The sequence below is a fragment of the Bos mutus genome, chromosome 12, assembly GCF_027580195.1.
Source record: "Bos mutus isolate GX-2022 chromosome 12, NWIPB_WYAK_1.1, whole genome shotgun sequence".
NCBI lineage: Eukaryota > Metazoa > Chordata > Mammalia > Artiodactyla > Bovidae > Bos > Bos mutus.
Genome location: NC_091628.1, coordinates 15292212 through 15314490, shown reverse-complemented (window position 1 = coordinate 15314490; position 22279 = coordinate 15292212). Strand labels below are relative to the sequence as shown.

The following is a 22279-nucleotide window of genomic DNA, read 5'->3' as shown; positions in this document are numbered from 1 at the left end:
CTGTGGCGGCCTTTTAAAAAACTCTGGATAAAACACCGTGACTAGCTTTTCGTGGTACTTCTATCCCACTGGTATTTTTGCAAGTTTACTACAGCTATCTATTAATATATTTAAAAATTATTGTATTAACACTTCAGTGAAGACATCCAGCTTCTTTCACATAATCCTTCACTCTTAAGTGCTAATTAAAAAGGTGCACTTCGAGGAGAAAGGATGTGAGAACAGGGCATGCTTACAGCCAAGCAAGCTAGCTGCCTTCTTGGGTGGGTTCTTTAGGACTTCCAGTCCCCTGGTCCTTCAAAAAATCTTTGATGAAGACGACTTACAGCCCCATGTTTTACAAAATCACACATTTGGTTGCCTCAGGAGAGCCATCAGCCAAAGCATCACTGCAGGAGGGGACGATAAGATTTCCAAAGGCAACTTGGGAAATTTTCAAGATTAGTATCCTTTATAGTTTTCATAAAGATTCTGAACATCTAGAAGATTTACACACTACAACTCCAGGGCTTTCAGATCTATACATGATGCTGGGCACATTAAGGAGTCCCTGAGGGGAAAAAAAGGGTAGATGAAGATTATGCAGAGAAAGTGAACTCAGATCCCTGGGTCTGAATCTGGATAATATCTAGGAACATCTAAACCACTACTTTACAGATTTTGTTTTGAAAAGAGGATTATTACCACAAAGTCTCTAATAAAAAAAAAAATCTTCACGTTCTTTTTCTCAGCTCTAGCTCTCTTTCTGCCCTATTTCCAATTTAAACTTGATTACACTAATTTATCTACCTCAGGGCAGGAATTCAAAAAGAATCTTTGTGTGCAAGTCTCTTTTTATCATGAGAGCTAAAGACAAACCAGGATGGGTTGGGAATATCTCTGGGACAGGAGTACTTACTCAGGTAAGTCATAAACATAATAGTTAATATTTACTGAGTACTCTGTGTCAGACACATCATATATTATATAGTGCTATTTAATCATTATCACAACCCTGACATAAATGCCACTATCATATTTTATAAAATATGAGGCAATGAAGGCGCAGAATGGCCATGTACTTCGCCGAAGCTCAGCCAGCCAGTCACTGGGGAAGCCAGTCTCTGAAACCACGCAGTGAGACCCCAGAGCCTGACCTTTCACCCATCTCACCCTGTTAAGGCATCTTCATAGGTCCAGAGTTGCTTTCTAATAAAAATCTGGACCTTCTCACGAGAGAGAAGACGGTCATTCCCCAAAAGGAAGCAACAAAGGATGCAAACATCCTGGATGAGTGTTTCTGACCTAAGATGCTTTTTCTGGTAAGAACAGTTTTGCTGTTGATCTGATGATGACCTCCCCAGGCCTCGCCCCCACCCCAGCCCCTCCGTACAGAACAGCAGCCACGTGTTCTGGATGTGACTGACCCTCCCTCCTATACATGTCCACAGGTGGGCTCAAAGCCTTAATCCATGCTTCCCATCCTCACTGACATATTTACTGGTTCCAGGATAAACTCAGAATCCATGATGGCCCATGGAAGGAAGTGAAGGGTTGGTTGAAGACAAAGTCACTCAGCTCCTGGGGCTTAATAATGAAAAAAGAGGCAGATAATCCTGGGAGCTGCAAGTGGCTGTCTTGCTACCAAGAGAAAGGTCAGTCTGAAAACAGGGGAGCTGGAGAAAAATGGGCCCCAAAACTCAGAACAGAACTAAAACACTGGTGACACTGAGAACTCCTAAGTAAAGCTGCAGCTGAAGTGCACAGCGCCACTGGATTCAATTCAGGTGAGTCAATAGATGTCTTTTATTTTTAAGCGAGTTGGCGTTGGATTTTCTGACACTTACGAATGCAAGCATATAACTAGTATACTAACCATTAACCTCAATATTTGTCAAAACCTCTGTTCAATAAAATGTGCTTCAAATAAGATCACCAGAAAGCTAAAATCCAATACTATTATTTCCCTGGTCATAAAATTACCTTTATTGAACTCTGAGTTACTTCTATGACCTCAGTTTTTATTAACAATTAACTGTTTTACTATAAAACTGATTTTAGTTTATTATTCATTTTACTGTGTAAGAAACTTTATATACAAATTTACATTAATATTATGTAAACATACATTTAAACATGAAAAGAACACTGTCATATGCCCAACTTTGTGTGGCTACTGGGAATCACATCAAGCTTAAGTTCAGCCATAGCTGAACGTTCTAGATTTTGTGGTACATGTTTCCTAATCGCCAGAACTTTCAGTATTTGACTCTTCAAGTTTTTGTTTTAAATTTGGCATTTTAATTTATCCAGGCTATTCACAGTAAGGGTCATTTTACATCCCAGTTTATCTGGGACAGTTTACAGTGTTGTCTCAGTGTGGCTTTTTCTCTAGTTAGGCCTACTTTCCTTCGTAAAAGTATCCTGTTTTACATGAAAAGATGCTCAACATCACTCATTATCAGAGAAGTGCAAATCAAAACCACTATAAGGTTCCATCTCACGACAGTCAGAATGGCTGCTATCAAAAAGTCTACAAACAACAAATGCTGGAGAGGGTGTGGAGAAAAAGGAACCCTCTTACACTGTTGGTGGGAGTGCAAAGTACAGCCACTATGGAGAACAGTGTGGAGATTCCTTAAAAAGCTGGAAATAGAACTGCCATACGACCCAGCAATCCACTGCTGGGCATACACACTGAGGAAACCAGAATTGAAAGAGACACGTGTACCCCAATGTTCATCGCAGCACTGTTTATAATAGCCAGGACATGGAAGCAACCTAGATGTCCATCAGCAGATGAATGGATGAGAAAGCTGTGGTACATATACACAATGGAATATCACTCAGCCATTAAAAAGAAAGCATTTGAATCAGTTCTAATGAGGTGGATGAAACTGGAGCCTATTATACAGAGTGAATTAAGTCAGAAAGAAAAACACCAATACAGTATATTGATGCATATATATGGAATTTATAAAGATGGTAACAATGACCCTATACGTGAGACAGCAAAAGAGACACAGATGTAAAGAACAGACTTTTGGACTCTGTGAGAGAGGGCGAGGGTGGGATGATTTGAGAGAATAGCATTGAAACATGTATATTACCATATGTGAAACAGATTGCCAGTCCAGGTTTGATGCATGAGACAGGGTGCTCGGGGCTGGTGCATTGGGATGACCCTGAGGGATGGGATGGGGAGGGAGGTGGGGGGTGGTTCAGGATGGGGAACACATGTACATCCAGGGCAGATTCATGTCAATGTATGGCAAAAACCACCACAATAATGTAAAGTAGTCTCCAATTAAAATAAATTAATTAATTAAAAAATAAATTAAAAAGAAAAAAGCATCCCATTTTAAATGATTAATTATATAATCATCTTATTTACAGGGCTTCCCAGGTGGCACTAGTGGTAAAGAACCCACCTGCCAATGCAGGAGACTTAAAGGACGCTGGTTCCATCCCTAGGTGGGGAAGATCCCTGGAGAAGGAAATGGCAACCCACTCCAGTATTCTTGCCTGGAGAATTCCTGGATAGAGGAGGCTGGCAGGCTACAGCCCATAGGGTTACAGAGTCGGACACGACTGAAGCAACGCTTAGCATATCCTATTTACAACCCATCTTGTACTTCTTTTTTAAATATAAAGGGACCTGGTATAAGATCATCATCCTAATATATAAGAAAAATCATTTATAAAATAATTAATCTTTATGAGATATATATATATGGGGAAAAGTAAAAACTCCAAGGACAAGTTTAAATGTGGTGGAAAGAAAATGCTTTGGTGCTGTTACTGCAAAAATTTTATTTGCAGATACTTCTCTGGGCATGAATTACACTCCCCACAAATTATATACAGATCTACTGAGTGAGAGGGTCCTTTCTGCTTGCCTCATAACAAGACAAGGCAGATACCACAGGATCAGTTCTCCCTGGGAGAGAGCGTGAATCACATCTTGCTCCCTGCTGTTTGGAGTCTTAGCACAGGGAAGAAAGCCGTCTGCAACCAGTGCTCTGTTCCCAGAGGGAGAGGCTTTTCTTACTAGGTTTTTTAAGAAGACCCACAAACAATGAAAGAATTAAAAATAAAAACTTTCGAGACAAGGATTTTTAGCTGAATTAGTGACATAAACATGCAGAAGTTAAACAAAGAAGCTGAATGCTGCTGACTTCCATGTCTCTGTACCTAGTTTTGCCTTCCCTTTTTATTTAAATCCATTTCAACCCAACAAATACTTCTAGATATCTATTATTTGTAAAGAACTACGCCAAGTGCTGAACATACAAGAAGGAAAGGAAGAAGGGAAAGCGAACAGGCAAGGAAGAAAAACAGAGCTCTCATTCTCCGTTCTTATGAAGTCTGTAATGTTGTAGAAGATGCAACCATGTACACCTCAGCAGCAGACATTTATACACTACCAGTGAAGAAGAACAGAACGGGGGAGCACAGGATCCTGCCTGGACTGGGGAGTAGAAGGCACGAGGTTTCTCTGAGTGACGCCTGGGTTGCTTTTAAAGGCTCCTGGCAGAAGGCAGCTAAGGCATTCTAGGTAAAGGATGCAACATGTTACACAGGCATAAAATGTATGAGGGCCTAGCGCATCTGGGAAAACAGCTTTAGTGTGCTGTAACTGCCGGGCATCTAAGTGAAGGAGACGAGCTGAAAGTGAAGCCAGGAAGTGAGACAAGAGCCAGGTGATCAGAAACGCCTGAATGTCATTCAAGGGCAGGCAGACAGAAGAAGGCCTGACTTGCAGAGTGGCTCAGTGGTCAAGAGTCTGCCTGCCGACGCAGAAGACACGGTTTGATCCCTGATCTGGGAAGGTCCCACACGCCTCTGAGCAACTAAGCCTGGGAGCCACAGGTGCTGAGCCCACGTGCCGCAGCTCCTGAAGCCCGAGGGCCCTAGAGCCCGTGCTGCGCAACTAGAGGAGCCACCGCAATGACAAGCCGTGCACCGCAAATTGAGTGTAGCCCCGGCTCGCTGCATCTAGAAAAAAGCCCAAAGGACAACAAAGACGCAGTACAGCCAATAAAAAGAAAAAAGAAGGCCCTAAAACTCTCTGACTCAATGTGTGAAATGTCCAGTACAGGACATCTGAAACACCGAGCTGCTGACTCTGCTCTCACACACTTCCGCTCTGACAGCACCCACACCCGGCCGCCTGTCTTTCCACTTGCCATCAACAGTGCCACCACGTTTGTGTTCCTCCCTCACTGCACTGTCAATAAAGATCTTTAGATAATCCGCTCTGTGTGTTTTGATGAGGTTCAAAGATGGAAAGCTCTCTAGAGTAAGAAGAGTATCTAGTGATTTTTTTTTTTTTTAAACTGAGTCTTAGTGATCACAGTAAGTAAGTAAGTAAGTGAAGTTGCTCAGTTGTGTCCGACTCAGCGACCCCATGGACTGCAGCCCACCAGGCTCCTCTGTCCGTGGGATTTTCCAGCCAAGAATACTGGAGTGGGGTGCCATTTCCTTCTCCAGTGATCACAGAAGGAGTCTGAAAATGTTGACTAATGATCAACAAAATACATGAGCTACGACTTAAGGCTCAGATTACTCTCCTGTTTTGGTAATTTACTCACTGGTACTCTTCCTAGTCTTCCCTGGTGCCTCAGACGGTAAAGCATCTGCCTACAATGCGGGAGACCCGGGTTTGATCCCTGGGTCCCAAAGATCCCCTGGAAAAGGCAATGGCAACCCACTCCAGTACCCTTGCCTGGAAAATCCCATGGACGGAGGAGCCTGGTGGGCTACAGTCCATGGGGTTGCAAAGAGCCGGACATGACTGACTTCACTATGCTATGCTCACTCTTCCTAAGTTTAAGTACTTCTTGCTTTTTTAACTTTTTACATAAATTGTCAATCGGACTGAAATTCTAAGGGCATCTCTACCCCTCTGCCTTCGTGAGCACATTACACAGGGTGGCAGAGAGCTAGCCTGAGCCTCACAGCAGGACGTGCATTTGGCCACAACACAAGAGCCACCATGATCAGTCTGGGTCTGGAGAAAGCCCCTGTCCCACAACTCAGGAAGTCTGAGATGGGCTTATCAAGTCCTGCCGACTCTACCTCCAAACATCCTCAAACTAAGTCTCTCATCTCCCTTCGGCCTAGAACCACTGTGTTTAGTCATTCTGACACTTTGTACCTGGACTATGACGCCAGCCTCTAACTTCCCTCCCTGGTCTCAGTCTCTGCACCATGGCCAGAATGCATGTGTGTATGCTCACTCACTCAGTCGTGTCCAACTCCTTGCAACCCCATGGACTGTAGCCCTCCAGGTTCCTCTGTCCATGGGATTTTCCCAGGCAAGAAAACTGGAGTGGGTTGCCATTTCCCCCTCCGGGGAATCTTCCCGACCCAAGAACTGAACCTGAGTCTCCTGTGTCTCCTGCATTGGCAGGCATTCTTCACCACCGTGCCACCTGGGAACCCATGGCGAGAATGACCCTTCTAAAAACACAGTCCCTTCACTTTCCATCCAGATTAAAATTCTTCAGTGCCTCCTTAATAGCAATAGCACACCAAGTCCAAACTTCTTACCACAGCACATATGGCTCTTTAACAAGCTGTCTAACAAGCATAAGAGACTCTTTAATCGTCTCTCCCGCCATTTATTCACTCAACGCATATTTCCTGTCTACCTACTACATGTCACCAACTATTCTAGACACTCAGGGTGTATGTTTGTGCGCGTATGAGTGAACAAAAAGCAAGTATACATAAAACAAAAAACAAACCATGGGAGCTTAAACTGCTCTGGGGCAAAGCTGGCAACACATATAGTAAATAAATTACATTAGGTAATACGTGCTATACACAAGCATAGAGTGGTCAGGGCAGGCCTTATTGAAAAAGTAGAATTTGAGAAGAGACGTGACAGAGGTGAGGAAGCGAGCCATGAAGCTATCTGGAGAAAGCATGCTCCAGGCAGGAAAGACCATCCGGTGCAAAGGCCTCATATGGAAGTGTGCCTATGCTTGTGGGCTGTTAGGAGATCAGCGTGGATGGAGCAGATGAGCAAGGGGAGGGAGACAGCAGGTTCAGATGGGGAGAAGGGGAAGAGAAGGGTGGGCAGACCATGGAGGTCCCTGCAGACAACTGCAAGGACTTGGGTTTTATTCTGAGTAATATGGGAAGCATTGCAAGTGACAGGTGAGCAAAGGAATGGCACGACTTGACAGGTTTTACAAGAACTGTTCTGGCTACTGTGCTGCCAGCAGTGGGGCAAGGGCAGAAGCAGGAACTCTGCTAGGAGGCTCTGGCCGTGATCCAGATGAGACACAAAGGCAGATCATGTGGGTGCTGGGAAATGGTCAGACAGCAGCTGTGTAATATTTGGAAGGTACATTCAGGAAGATTTTTCTGACACATTGGATGTGAGGTGGGAGAGAGGAGTCAAAAATGTAAGCAGGGCTTTTGGACTAAGAAAATGGGAGGACAGACTTGGCATGAGCTCAGAGCAGGTTTGGGGGGGGCAAGACTGGGAGTTCAGTTCTTGACATCTTTGAAACACGTCAACTGGACTTCCCACCAGGCTTTTGGATATTTAAGTTCAGAGTTCAAAAAAGGGCTGGAGCTTCTTTTTTTTAAACATTTCAGTTTTTTTTTGGCTGTACTGGGTCTCCACTGTGGTGCGCAGCTCTTGGCTGCTGCGCACGAGTTTTCTCCGCCGCAGCGTGTGGGGCTGCTCTCTAGGAGTGGCACGAGGGCTTCGCACTGCAGTCTTCTCTTGTTGTAGAGCAGGGGCTCTAGGGCACGCAGGCTCAGTAACTGTGGTGCATGGGCTCAGCTGACTTGTGGCAAGTGGGATTTCAGTTCCCTGGCCAGGGATCAAACCCACGTCCCCCACTCTGGCAGGCAGATTCCCAACCACTGAGGCCCCAGGGAAGTCCCTAAGTCTGCAGCTTCTGTTTGCTCTGAATGGAAAAAACCCCACATTCCAGGCTTGTAGAACCACATACAGGTCCCTACATGGGTCCCTGATGTTTTCCCCAGGTCTCTGTACCTGCCTGTCTGTCTGTCTAAAGTGTTCTTATTCCCATCTTTTCCCACTTGGTCAAAAAAAGTCTCAGCCTTCAAGACTTATGTCATATAGCATCTATTTATGAAACTCACATGATTATCATCTCCTGAATTACCCTGTTTCCTTAAGTCACTGACGAAACTGAACTATATGATAGCTGGTCTTTCAGCATACTCCAAAAGGCTAAACAATTTTAACATCTTCTTTGGTAAGGAAAAAGCAGCCGTTTCATAACACAGCAGGTGACTTGCCTGATCTGATCACCAGAAATCTTTAGAAACTTTTAAAGAAAATTAAGACCACAGAAAAATATTTTGGCAAAGAGCTGAGTAATCAGATTTTGCATTTTCCAAGTTCAGTAGTTATTTGAAGACGATAAATTCTCAAGAAGAATTGTATTACATAATAAACTTTATAGGCTAAAAACAAAGAGGAACATCTGCCTGTGTTCCAAAGTTATTTACTGTTATAAAAATTTTTCATTTTGATTGTCATCCTTTCCCTTGCCCTGGGGAGGAATTGAAATTAGAAGAGTTATTGGACAAGAAAACTAGTCTCTGTTTCATTCCCAAGAGACAGACATCTGATCTAATTGAGAGGGGCGGGGCAGGGGAGTTTAAAAGATGTGAAATTGAGAGCTGATCCAGTTCAGTCAATGTGGATATTCAGAGGTGCTGTGGCTGCCTCTTGGAAGTGTGACCCAACTACCAGTTCAGTGCAGCTACAACCTTCTCAAATGTATGCACCATGAGCGCAGAGAGATTCTTTTGTTTTGTTCACTACTATTTCACATAGTTAAGTACAGGGTAAATTTTAAAATGTGTAATTCAAGACTATATGGGGGATTCAAATACATTCAATATAAACTATAAAACAAGTACAATACGTTTCTTCCAAGTTTAAAAAATTGTTGACTCTTTGAAAATCACAAAATTTGAAGTACCAAGAATTTGCAATCATAACCTTTAAGCATGAATTACAAAAGGGTAATAACCACGTCCAAAAGTGTGGAGGAGGGACACCAAAGCAAAATCTCTAACAAGGTAATGGTTTATAAAAGTTCTCTGTAGATTAAGAAAAAAGGATGGTATTCTAGCAACTAGTTATACTTGCTTTTTAGTGTATAGTATTTTAGATACACATTCATCATGGGAAAATTATAGCCCTTGAAAATAAAATGGTGCAAAGATCTTGTAACATGTCTTCAGAGAATCAAGATTTACAAGGACAACCAGAAAAAGACATTTACAAATTCTGATTCCAGGTTATAGGAACAAAGTAGCTGAATACAACCCAAATTAACAGCCTACGTCCTCAAAGTCCCCTTACTGAAGAAACTCTTTCTGAGTTTAGTTTTAATGTGACTGACATTGTATTAGTTTCAGGAATACACGGTAAGGATTCAGTCAAGCGTACGCACTGGAAAAGGATCACCACAGTAAGTCTAACTTCCGACAGCAAGCATAGTTGAAAAAAATTGTTTTTTCTTGCAATGAGATCTTTTGGGATCTCTTCTCTCAGCAACTTTCAAATGTGCAATAAACTATTATTATCTATAGTCAGCATCCTCATGACTTACTTATTTTGTAACTAAAAATTTGTTCTTATTTATTTGATTTTAAAAACAAACAAGCTTTGAAGAAAACACTTGCAACAATAACCATTGTTTTCATGTAGTCAACAGGCAATCTAATATATGTATTTCAATTCTAAAAAAAAAAAAAAAGAAAAAAAAACACACCAGGTATCGTTTTAAAGTAATAAACACCAACCTCTTTAACCTCATGTAGTTTTCATTGGCAGCAGGTCGGCATTCAGCTCTTTGTACCACTATTCCTTCCAGTGAAAGCTTATCTTGAACGGAAAGAAAAAAATTAACAAATGTATTTAGATAACATTTATCATTTTCAAGACTGTATTTTGACATACTAACCACAGTAACAGTGATCACAATCAAATATAGTCAATAATATAAATCAAGAAAAGAAAAGGAATATTTTTAAGTTTATAGTGGTATCACTGATCAGAATAGCAAAAAAACTTGTAGTGAAACACTGGGCTCCTGTCAGGTTTATTTACAGACTGCTGCAGCCCCTTGCCAATAACAGCTTTTAAACACTTAGCTCTTTCTAAAGAGTGGCTTAAAAGGGCATAAAGTCAAATAAAAATTTGAAGGGTGTACAGGCTATATCATCTTTGAAGGGTGTACAGAGAAGTAACTTCTGAAAAAGTCTAAAGCACTAAATCAAAGGTATATACATACACGTATTTGAATGTGTGGGTATGTATACATATATGTCCAAAAAACAAAATTCTAGAATACACTTTGACTAAAACAGCTAGCCTAAAAAATACTGTGAAACTAGTCAGGTTCTTGCCTAGGTTATATAGAATACCAGTTCCGCCTGCCAGTTGCTCTAACTTCTATTTTTCAGCAAAATGATTAATATGGGTGTGGCCAAATGAGAGCTTTTAACTGCTATGAACATTTGTCCAAACAGAAGGAAAAATTTTCCCACTGTTAGTAAGAATTCTTACGGTGACCCTGATACAATATTCAAGAGAAACAAAAGTTAGCACCTACTGTTGTGCGCCTACCAGGCACCAAGTCACTTTGGATCTCATCTTATTTGATAATGCATATATGACTGACCCACGATGGCACCAGCCTTAGTGCATTCTGGAAATGGATGACTATGGTTAGGAACAGTTACGGTTCAATCATATTTCTAAGACAATTCACCCAAGTATCCAGGAGAGATTCAGGAACTCCTTTGGCTCCTCAGCAATGCATTTATGATCCATCTTTTGAGGGCCAATGACCTCATACATTCCACAAACATTAACAAAGTGCCTACCATGCGAAGGGAACCATCTAGGCACTGTAGAATCGAAGATGACTGAGATACAGTACTGTCTTCAAGAAGCATACAGTTCACTGGGCGAACAGATAAACTGACCAAAACATAAAATGCAGATGGAACCACGCCCACATGATTTATATGAGAAAAAGTTTCTGGACTTCCCTGGTGGTCTTGTGGTTCAGAATCCACCTGCCAATGCAGGAGACATCGGTTCGATCCCTGGTCTGGGAAGATTCCACATGCCTCGAGGCAACTAAGCCTGTGCACCACAGCTACTGAGCCCACACGCTCTACAGCCCTAGTGCCGCAACTGCTGAACCTTAGAGCCACAGCTAACGAAGCCGTGCTCCATAACGAGAGAAGCCACCACAATGACAGGCCCAAGCACTGTATCTAGAGAGTAGCCCGCACGCAGCAACAGAGATCCAGCATATCCATATCCATAAATGAGGTCTTCCACACACCAAAAATTTTATGGTGACCTTTTCTGATTTTGTCTCCAAAATCCTGGAACTCCTTATTACAGCCCCTAAGTACTAACTGCAAACACACAGTAATTCAATAGTCTGATGCAACATAAACACAAACCTCAAGGTACAGGGTGACAGACGACTGCAAAGGGTGATGATGAGAAGCATGTCTACCTTATACCAAAATATGGCAGGAAGGAAACAAGCAGGCTGGAATTATTTTATATTAAATTTAAATTCTAAAAGTAATTTCCTCTTACTAATGAATTTAGTAATATTAAAATTTGAATTTTCTTAAAGCAAAAACAAATCTTATATTCAAGCATGCCCCTCTATTGAAGCTGAAAGTTTAAGCTAGAACGATTCTTGTCGTAACAATCACAAGATTTGGGAATGACTCCAATCTACAGGGACTTAAATGCATGAGAATAGCTCACTACTGAAACATAAATTAATCCTTTTTAAAAAATGAAATAAATCTAGAATACTGTCTCCAAAGATAATTTACATACCCATGTATTTACTAATGTTGAATACTAAGAAGCTACCTTTCAATACCATCTGTGAATGTTCCGCACTTATTTAACAGTACCTACTCCTGGGTGGGGGCTTTCCTGGTAGCTCAGCTGGTAAAGAATCTGCCTGCAAAGCAGGAGACCCTGGTTCGGAAGATCCCTTGGAAAAGGGAAAGGCTACCCACTCCAGTATTCTTATCCTGGTTCAGGAAGATCCTCTGGAGAAGGGATAGTTACCCACTCCAGTATTCTTGGGCTTCTCTGGTGGCTCAGCTGGTAAAGAATCTGCCTGCAATGAGGGAGACCTAGATTCGGAAGATCCCCTGGAAAAGGGAAAGGCTACCCACTCCAGTACTCTTGCCTGGAGAATCCCCATGGACAGAGGGGTCTGGCGGGCTACGGTCCATGGGGTAGCAAAGAGTCAGAAGGGACTGAGCGACTAAGCACAGCACAGCACAGCACTCTTGGGTGGACAAGGTGAATTTAATTTTTATTTAAAAGTTTCTGCTGAAGACGTTTCACACTTATAATGTCTGAAAGAGTAGCAGGCATCTAAAGCACCTACCTGCTTTCACCTGGCCACCACTCATCATCATCCTTCTCCAACAAGGTCACTCAAAGCAGCAACATTCACTTCCCAAACCATGATTTCCTGTCCATCATATTCTCTTTTCAAATCTAAAATAGCTTCTCAAGTGAAAGGAAAGGTCTTCATCAGCAGCAATGAAAATTTCCATCAACTGGCTGCTCTTAAATAAGGCCACATCTCTGTTCACTCTTTGCCCTTTCCCCTCTCTTGGAAAAAAAAAAAAAAAATTTACTTATAGCCCCCTAAGCAAGATATAAAACCATCACACACTTTTAAAACCTCTCAGGAACATGCTTTCATTTTTTTTTTTCCCTCACTAAACTGTGCTGCTTCTCTAAAACACTGCTTAAGATTTCAGGGGAAAGCTATTATATATCACATTTTAAGACAGCTGAAAGCACTCACTTGCACACCACTGCTGTTAATTACAGATCATATTCATTAATACAGAAACCATGACTTAAAACTACTTTGTTGGTTCAGTTTGAAAGACTGTAAATACTTGAAAAATGAGCTTTTTTTCATACATTTGTCAAATATTTACTGAGTGCCTTTTATGTAAAAGATTATGCAAATACATCAGGAATAATTCAGAAATATGAAATTGGCTCCTGCCCTCAAGGAGCAGAGTCTAGTGCAGCCATTCACAAATGTGAGGATCCAAAAGAACTTTTTATGTGGATTTTATCTACTGATATTGACCATACTAGAAATGAAAACTGAAAACTGTGTAGAAAATCAGAGTGAAAAAGGCAAAAACGCTTGATATCATTAGGAAAATGGTTTTGATTTCCAGGGACTCGCCCTCCACCCAGTGGCTTCCAGATTACTTTCTGGGAGCTTGCTGGAATGAGACAGGTGTATAAACTACTCTAACACACTAGGAGCACTTCTGCTAGGCCTCCACTTAACCCACTTCTAAATTAGCACGGCTCTCAATCTCCCTCTTAAATATGGTGACAGATGCCCAGAGCTTGCTATACGCTAGTGGGTAGTAGGTTAATCTCTATCACTCCCACACACTTCTGCTCAAGCTATGCTAGAACTTGTTTATGCTAGTTTTACTGTTAGTAATTATGCAATTTGATTATGTTATATAATCCTATTAATTATGAGTATGGGGGAGGGAGACTTTCTATGAAACCTAAGTTTAATGCTTTGTAAGATGTGATAAGGGCTGCCCTGGTGGCTCAGTGATAAAGAATCTGCCAGCAATGCAGGAGATGAGGATTTGATCTGGGTCGGGAAGATCTCCTGCAGAAGAAAATGGCAACCCACTCCAGTACTCTTGCCTGGAGAAACCCATGGACAGAGAAGTCTGGCAGGCTACAGTCCATGGGGTTGCAAAGAGTCGTCCGAACAACTAAAGAACAGCAAGATGTGATATAAAGATAAGTTGCTAAAAACCTGTCAAATTAGGTACTGGAGTGACAACTAGAGACCAGAAGAGAGAAAGTCTTGAAGGATTCTACATTTGTACTGTCTCACTGTGTCTAAAGTCTTGCTCCTTTTTCAAGAAACCAAAAATAAAAATCTAAACTAAATTATGGGTTTACTTTCCACAAGAAAAAGAGATCAGACAATCAGTGTCCTATGCTGAGGGCAAAGGCCTTGTCCTCCATGCACACTGGCGACTAAATGTGCATTGGTGGGTCCTACAGTGTTTAAGGCAGTAGGAATACATTCGGCTATCATTTCATGATTTCCGACCTTCTAATTCAACTACTGGAAGGACTACTGGTCCTCTAGGACTACAGTCCTAAGTAAGTACAGTCCTAAGTACAGTCCTTAGTCCTACCGTACTAAGTAGAATTTATTATGGTTCATGAGGGTTATCTTTCCTTAGGCCTGGCCATTTGTCCAACTTTTCTTTAGATTCTGGGAACTATTCCAGGACCTCTTCTAAATTTTCTCACCTCCCCCGCTTCTTGAGCTAGACTGGTTTGCTTACTGGTTTCTGCTCCTTGCAGCCCAAAGAATCTTCATGAGTATGAACACACACCTTTGTGATGGTATTTTATTGATCTATATACTGCCACCTAGTTTCAGAAAAAAGTTGAGAGAAAGTATTAAAGGCTAAGTTACACAAAGTGCATTCTTATAACAAGAATGGAAGCATCCCAGTTCTAAATCTGTCACTAAACAGCGGAGTTACTTTGGAGAAGTTACTTCACATCTCTGGGTCTCGGCATTTGTATGCAGAAGGAAAGTCACTGGGATCTCTTCCAAGTCTCTTTCACTAAAATTAACAAAACAAAACTGGCCCTTCCCTCCAACTGAAGATGTTTTATTGTTTCATCAATATCTATTCTGTTTGCCCTAATACTTTCTAAAAGACCTAGATATAATTATAAATTTTTTTTGAGTAGGAATTAAGAGAAAAATGCTTTCTGGGAATGACAAAGGGAAAATGCTGAGAAGCTGTCCAGGACTTGAAAACACACAAACTTCTTTTCTAAGCTGGACCTTCCTACTCTCTGTCTCAATTTGACATATACTTCTGTATGATGATGGAGAAGGAAAGGGCAACCTATTCCAGAATTCCTGCCTGGAGAATCCCACGGACAGAGGAGCCTGGCGGGCTATCATCCATGGGGTCACAAAGACTCGAACATGACTGAGCAACACACACACACACACACAATGATGTAGAACCCAGCAGAAACAACTGACTGGCACTTTTTACAAGTTAAGGGCCTGGCTGGTCTAAACAAGCTAAAGTGACAGGTAAGCAGGAAGGGTGCCTATTAACATTGGCACGTAAGTAATGAGAGCAGTGTGTTAAGAAGACGCTGGGCATCAGGAAGTTATAGGCATTCATTTCCACGAGACCACTCTGGATCCAGTTCAACATGGAGGCCTTTAAGAGCACTGCCAACTCAAGTTAAAACACAGACAAGGTTAAAGTCAAGATTCTGGGCTAATCCTTGAGGCCTTGAAGCTACTTCCCTGATTCTTCTTTACCTCACACCCGTGTCTGTCCTCTCTGGAAAAGGACTAAAGAAACAGTATTTCAAGAGATCAAGAGCATTTAAAAGGTAAACCACTGTTTAATATTCCTGCTAGTCTCCACTGTTCTCATTTAAAATCTTTTTCTAGCAGTTTCTGCCTGTGGTTGGGGTAAAGCCTATTAATATAAGCTACTTGGCATCTTAACAAACCAGTTGGGCAAAGTTGCGATCCTTGCTATTATTAAGAAGGTGTTTCTAATTGTATTCAAATTTGTGAATTGATGTTCTGATCTATTTTATATTCAGGAATTTTAGGAATAAAAGATCATACTCAGATTTCAGTAAGCCTACAGAGTCAGAATTGTATTACTTCAAAAGCAACAAAATGAGCAGCCATTTAAGTATTCCCCCAAATTATGTTATATAGTGTTTTCTTATAATAATATTCAAATTATAAACAAGCCTGAATAGCTGGGAAGTCCCAGTTTTAAATCAAATACTGAAACCATAATCTGAGGATTAGATTTAGGATTAGGAAACATCTCAGTTTCCTCATTCATAGTACTGCTCTTCACCTTCTCCCCTCTGGACTGGGAGAAAGAAGGTTTCTGTACATTCCTGTACAAGGGATGTTGTAATGCTCACCAAAGAGTATCTGTGAATGACAAGACTGGCTGCCCAGGAGAAGAAAGAAAAGTGTGACCTAAGGTACAAAATCAGACAGATGATTTAAATGTACAAAGGAGTCTGGATTGCTCTATGGGTCCACAGAAGCCATAACATACTTCTGATCAAAGAAATAACTTAGTGTACAACATTTTAAAAATAAACATTTGTGTTTTAATGTTTATGAAGCAAGTTCACAAGTTATTTTTCCTCCTGTACTTCACAGTAAGTCTCCTTTTTTGCTTATTATACATAATTAATATTCACAATATGTATAATTATATATATATAATTAATCAGTATAAATTCTCAAATACAGACATGGGCATGATATATATAAACAGACATGACCTCTAACCTAAAAGCCGCTTTCAAGAGTAAGAGGTTGAATAAAACCCAGAAATAAAACTTTCATTTGAAAAAAATGAAGTAATACCGTTCTATAACAATAAATGAAAAAGAAAACCATAGTACCAAAATAGTCTTGTTTTAGTAAAACCTTCCTCAAAAGGTGCTATCCACTTGCAGTAGAAATGAGAGAGAATTCAAGAACAATAGCAACCATGATTATATGAAGAGAAAAACAAATCCTTCCAGGAAAGATTAAGTCTCCAGGAGAAAAGGCTTTGACCACAGGGCTGCATAGGTAAATAGTGCCAAACACGGTGCAAGGTGTGATGAGAGGCACAAGAGAAGAAAACTACAGGCCCCTGTACCTAAGAAAGCCTGTGGTATAGCTGAGACACAACATGAACAAAACACTTAGAGACAATCTGATGACACATTTTTTAATCACTGAATATGATTCAAGCTTCATTAATTTCATCCTCAATAATCCCAGTTCTCTTCACCATGTTTAGTAACAGTACTAATACCACACACTAGTTTAGTTCTAGATACTATTTCAAGATACTTTAATAGGAAGTGATCCTCGTAACTACAGGGTAGAAATTACGCCCTCATCATTAAGAACTCCTCTGAGGTAAGTTCGCTTTCCTGAGCTCATCAGTTTCCTGAATATAGTAGTTCTTCAATTCTGCTTGGTCCTAAGAATCACCTGGGGAGCTTTTTAAAAACTACAGGGTCCACTCTCAAGAGATTCTACCTTAATTGCATTGTGTGGGCAAGAAGTGTTTTTACACACTCACTGGGCAACTCTAATATGCAGCAGGCAGAGCTGGGAACTGGTGCCCTGATACTTCTCTCCTCCTCTCCCCCAACACCTTCTCCTTCCTCTCCCCCAACACCTTCTCCTTCCCCTGTCTTTCTGGTAACTGAATTTTCTGGTGGTGTGGGGACAACAGCTTACAGAATTGCCCAAATATGCCATCAAATCTAAGATGCCATCAACTGTAATGTTCACCATTACCTTATGTGCCAGCAAGAAAGACAAAATACTATCGTGAAAATTTTACAAGTCAATGATTTTAAGACATACCCCAATTACAGAAATGTTAGATGTAAAAAAGTGTGCCATATGATAGAGTTCTCCATCCCAGATTTACAATCACTCTACTCTCTGTAAGAAACTCCATGTCCTCCTGTGAACCATCATATCCTGTCCTGCTGGTTCAGGCCCCCACCTCCCTACCCCCTCACCCCTCGACCATCTCATCACTAAAGACACAGGAGAATCTAAAGAGAAGATGGTAACATGAGGGACAGTGGTAAGGGACAGCATTTGGGGGCAGAAACTCTTTTGGTCCTGGATTTCATAGCAATATTCACTTTACAATTTTTCAAAGTCATACCCCTCATTTTGAGATTGTAGACAATGATTATAAACTTAAAACATCTCCTTCTGAGAGAGAAGGCAAAATTCTGTTTTGCCAAATAGCACTATAAAAATGAGTTCTCTACGATAATATAATTTCAGTGTTCATTTGATGGCTCATAGAAGCGCTTTGCTCATCTAGTTACAATAAAATTTTCCAGTGAATAATAATGCATAGTCTGCACTTCAAAAAAAAAAAGAGCACACTCATTTTAAAAGCTCAAATGACTTTTGCTTACAGAATTATAAAACACAGGTTTCCCTGCAATACTCATCTCCCAAAGTACATTTAAAATATGAATTAGCATGATTTGTAAAGTGTTTCCAAGATTGCCTCTGTAATGAAAAGCAAAGAAACAGTGGAATGGAATGTTGTCAGAACTTCTCCTTTAGTCATTTTTTACGTGTGCTCCTTTTGACACAAAGCGCTTTAATCTTTTCTACACTCCTCAAATGGGGTTTAAAAATTTGCTGAAGCAGCAGTTTCCTGGGCTTCTTTGAAGACTCAGTTCAACGCTGTAAAACACTTACAAGCTTATTCCTCCAAATGGAATCACACATCCACATCACCATTCCGCCAGAAGCTATAGTGAATGAGTCCTAGGAGGACTTGACACTCTGCACAGTTGGTGAGATACTGTGGTCAGTCAGCTCCACAAGGTGGGAGAGACAGTACCTGTGCTGATGAAGCCCAGGACCAGACAACATCTAATACAGAAAACTTTCATATTTCAAAACAAAACTAAAGTTTTTGTATTTAAACAGAATTAGGTTAACAGAAAAATCCGTGATTCTTAAACTATGTTAATACATAACACTGTCTCCTTTATTTTTATTTTTCAACACCAAAAAGAAACTACAGTAACATAATTATAGCTGAATATCAAAATGAGTATTTCTCACATTCAATGCTATTAACAGGAGGCTATGAAAAACAAGAAACGCATACATTAAAAAACAAAACTCAGCTTGTGAAAGGAAGGTCAAGCCAAAAAGTAATCAGAGGACATGAAAGTCAGATGGCCAAAGGTTAGCCAGATTTTGGAAAATGAACAGATAAAGATATCACTGCAGATCAAGTAGATGGGTATCAAATTCAAGTGAAGACAAAAGACCCAAATTAATAAGTCTCAAAAAATATGGAGAAGTTCAGAGCAGAGACACAGTGACAGGTTTAAGTAAAAATTAACAGCTCTTGCTCTTTCTGTAGTTGGCTTCACTTTCTTAGTGCAGAAACAAGAAATCATCTTTTTTTTTTTTTTTTTAAGAAAAAAAAAAAAGGAATTAATGCATGCAGGTAAAAATAATCAAAAAGATTTGGTAGAGGCAGAGAATGAAGAACCAGAAACCCCATGTTTTTAATAAAGGCAGCTTCATCCGTTTTCCTTGAAAAGGAGTGTCTGAATTTCATAAAAGAGTGATCTGTTGAGTATAGGGGAATTACCAAATCTTTTATCTTCTAACCAAGAGAGAGATCTTCTTGGTAAGGTTCTACTTCCTTATGGCAAGAAAACATCTCTGGCATATTCTGTGTCAATCACGCTGCTGACAATGACCTCATTTCCCATCAAGAGCTGGCAGATAATTCCCACTGGCCTGGAGTAAGTTCTGCCTAATGCAGGCAGTGGAAGATTGGCATCACCATATAGCAGAAAGATTTTGCTAAAATTTGGTAAGGCACTGGGCCTAACCAATGAGTATACTTGGAACAAGAACCTGTCAGTGACACTGTTTAAGTCCTCCAAGTTGGCTATCACCAACAGGAACACAGATTAGCAACGCTGGGGAGTGAGGATATGGAGAAAGGGAGGCCTCATACGCTGCTGGGGGTAGGTAAACTGGTGCAGCCACTTGGGCAAACAGTATGGAGGTTTCTCAAAAACTAGAAACAGAGCTACTGTACCAATCAGCAATTCCACTTCTGAGTATATATTCAGAGGAAATTCTAATTTGAAAAGAGATATACAAGGACCCCGATATCCACAGCAGCATTATTTCTAACTGTGAAGGTATGGAAACAAGCTAAGGGTCCATCCCCAGATGAATGGCTAGAGAAGATGCGGTGTGTGTGCATATACATATGCACAATGGAATACTACTCTGCCATACAAAAGAAGGAACACTGCTGTCTGCAACAACATGAACAGACTCACAACTCAGCACGGACTTATGCTAAGTGAAACAGGTCAGACAGAAAAAGACAAATACTGTCTGATATCACTCCTATGTGAAATCTAAAAAAACAAAACAAAAGCCAGATAACACCAAGTGCTGGAGAAAATGCGGGGAAACAGGAACCCACAGGCACCGCTGGTGCGAGAGTGCCCTGTTAGAGCTCATCTTGGGAGTCATCTGGGAGTGCTAAGTGAAACTGAACGTGCCCAGAAAGCTCTCCCCTGGGTGTCTACCACACAAGTTTCCACAGACACCTATAAGAGGACATGCCTTAAACTGTTCACCACAGCAAGGGACTGAGGCAGCCTGGGGGTCCATCACCAAGGAATCAAAAACAACATTCACTGAGTGTCTAGGTGTGAAATACTCTGTGTTATCCAGAGGCAGTGAAATATGTATATACTACAGCAACCTGAACTAATGCAAAAAACAGAGCTGAATGAAGGAAAAACAGATACATAGATGTATGCAAGAAAATACATCTTCAAAGTTGACTAAACTTGGTCAAACTTTATATGTGTGATTACAGATGTCTATGATAGACACTTAAAAAAAAAAACACCTTTCTGCATATGAAATCTTCAAGTCTAGCGGTCAAGTGCATTCAAACGAGCTCATCTTTGCTGTGTAGGTTGAGCCCTTCTGCTTAAACAATTAACTGATTACTTCCAGTCTGGATCTGCAGTGAGGCAGAGGAACATGGTCACACAAACCCATGGATGTCCGCCTCGGAATAGTTATCGAAGCACCGTTTTTACAATTTTCGGGCTGTGTGGATTTGACTGACATGACTCTCCCCACCCTCTAGCCCCCAAAGCAAGTAAATATAAGCTTAGAATAGACTAAGAAAAAGACAACCTGGCTTTCTCCTCGGAAGCACACGCACTGTAACAGCGGCAATGAGCAACAAAAGCCCTGTGATTAATGTAAACTGCAATCACCTTGCTTTGATGCGGATGGAGTGGAGCAACACAGAGAAGGCGGGGTCTCCTGGGTACCATTTTTCTTTCTTAAGACTGCAAGTTGGGAGCAACAGGACATTAAAAAAAAAAAGTCCTATAGATTCTTATCAGCTTCCAGCGAGGCACTAAGACAGGCCTTCTGTTACACTATTGTTGCCCCGCCATGGGTGGCAAACACATCTTTCATGTCAGGTTGCAGAAGCCAAGAAGGCCAGAGTGAAGTCTAGAGTGAGAAAGGGCAGTCAAGGGTTAGAGGCACACGACAGGGTGGTTCACGGTCAAGGAAAGCCAGAAGGAAAAAAGACACACGCCAGCAGGTTTAAAAATCAGGAAGCAGAAGTGAGCGAGTCAGCAGGTGTAAGGGGGCCCTGGGGATGACGGCTGAAGAGGTCAGCATTGTGCCTCAGGTCCCCAACGGCAAGGCCCAGCCTCTAGCAGCACTAGCCCCAGGGCTCCCCAGGAAGGCGTCGGTAAACGGCCACAGTGTAAAATGCAGCAGACCAAGGCTTACACAGAATCCAACCATCTCACCTTACTTAAACATACAAAGAAAACCTGAGCAGTCCCCACTACGCTGCAGCTGCGCTCTACTGGTCCTGCTGTCCCGCGTGCACTGTAAACAGCTGTGTGGTTGCGACCTCTAGAACAGAAGTCAAAGTAACCTAAGAACTTTTCTGAATGAGAAAAACTGGTTTAGGAAGCTTCACTGAAGTCTTCTAAATGGGCCTTACAGACGTTAAAAAAAGCAATTAAGAATATCCACAAAAAACTTGGGAAAAAACAAAAAAGGTCTACCAATTACTTCAATGAGGCAAAGTTTTTTTCTTTCTTTTAAAAAAAGGGATTACTACAAATGAATTTTTGAGGATTCTTTGGACTGGGATAGGTAGAATAGACGTTCATGTGACTGAAACAGGATTGCTACACTACCTGGGGTGGGCTTCCCTCATGGCTCAATCGGTTGAAGAATCTGCCTGCAATGCAGGAGACCCGGGTTTGAATCCTGGGTCAGGAAGAGTCCCTGGAGAAGGAAATGGCAACCCATTCCTGTATTCTTGCCTGGAGAATCCAGGCGATGGACAGAGGAGCCTGGCAGGCTACAGCACATGGGGTTGTGAGAGGTGGACATGAGTTAGTGACTAAACCATCATAAACTTCATTAAAAGAGGACTATACCTGTAAGTGAAACTGGCATGCCTTTGCTGGCTGTGCTGTTATGTGCTTGCTACTCAGATACATTTACTACTAAGAAAAGAATTCCATTTTTAAAGTTGTGCCGCCCCCCGCCCCAAACCT

General features: G+C 41.3%; 1 protein-coding gene across 1 annotated transcript in view; it reads right to left on the bottom strand.

Annotated features, from left to right (window-relative positions):
- Nucleotides 1-22279, bottom strand: part of GTF2F2 (general transcription factor IIF subunit 2) — a 138269-nt gene that overhangs the window by 55841 nt on the left and 60149 nt on the right. The window contains exon 5 of the mRNA XM_070380272.1: nucleotides 9790-9871. Coding sequence (XP_070236373.1) covers nucleotides 9790-9871 — 82 coding nt within the window. The remainder of the gene's footprint in view (nucleotides 1-9789; nucleotides 9872-22279) is intronic.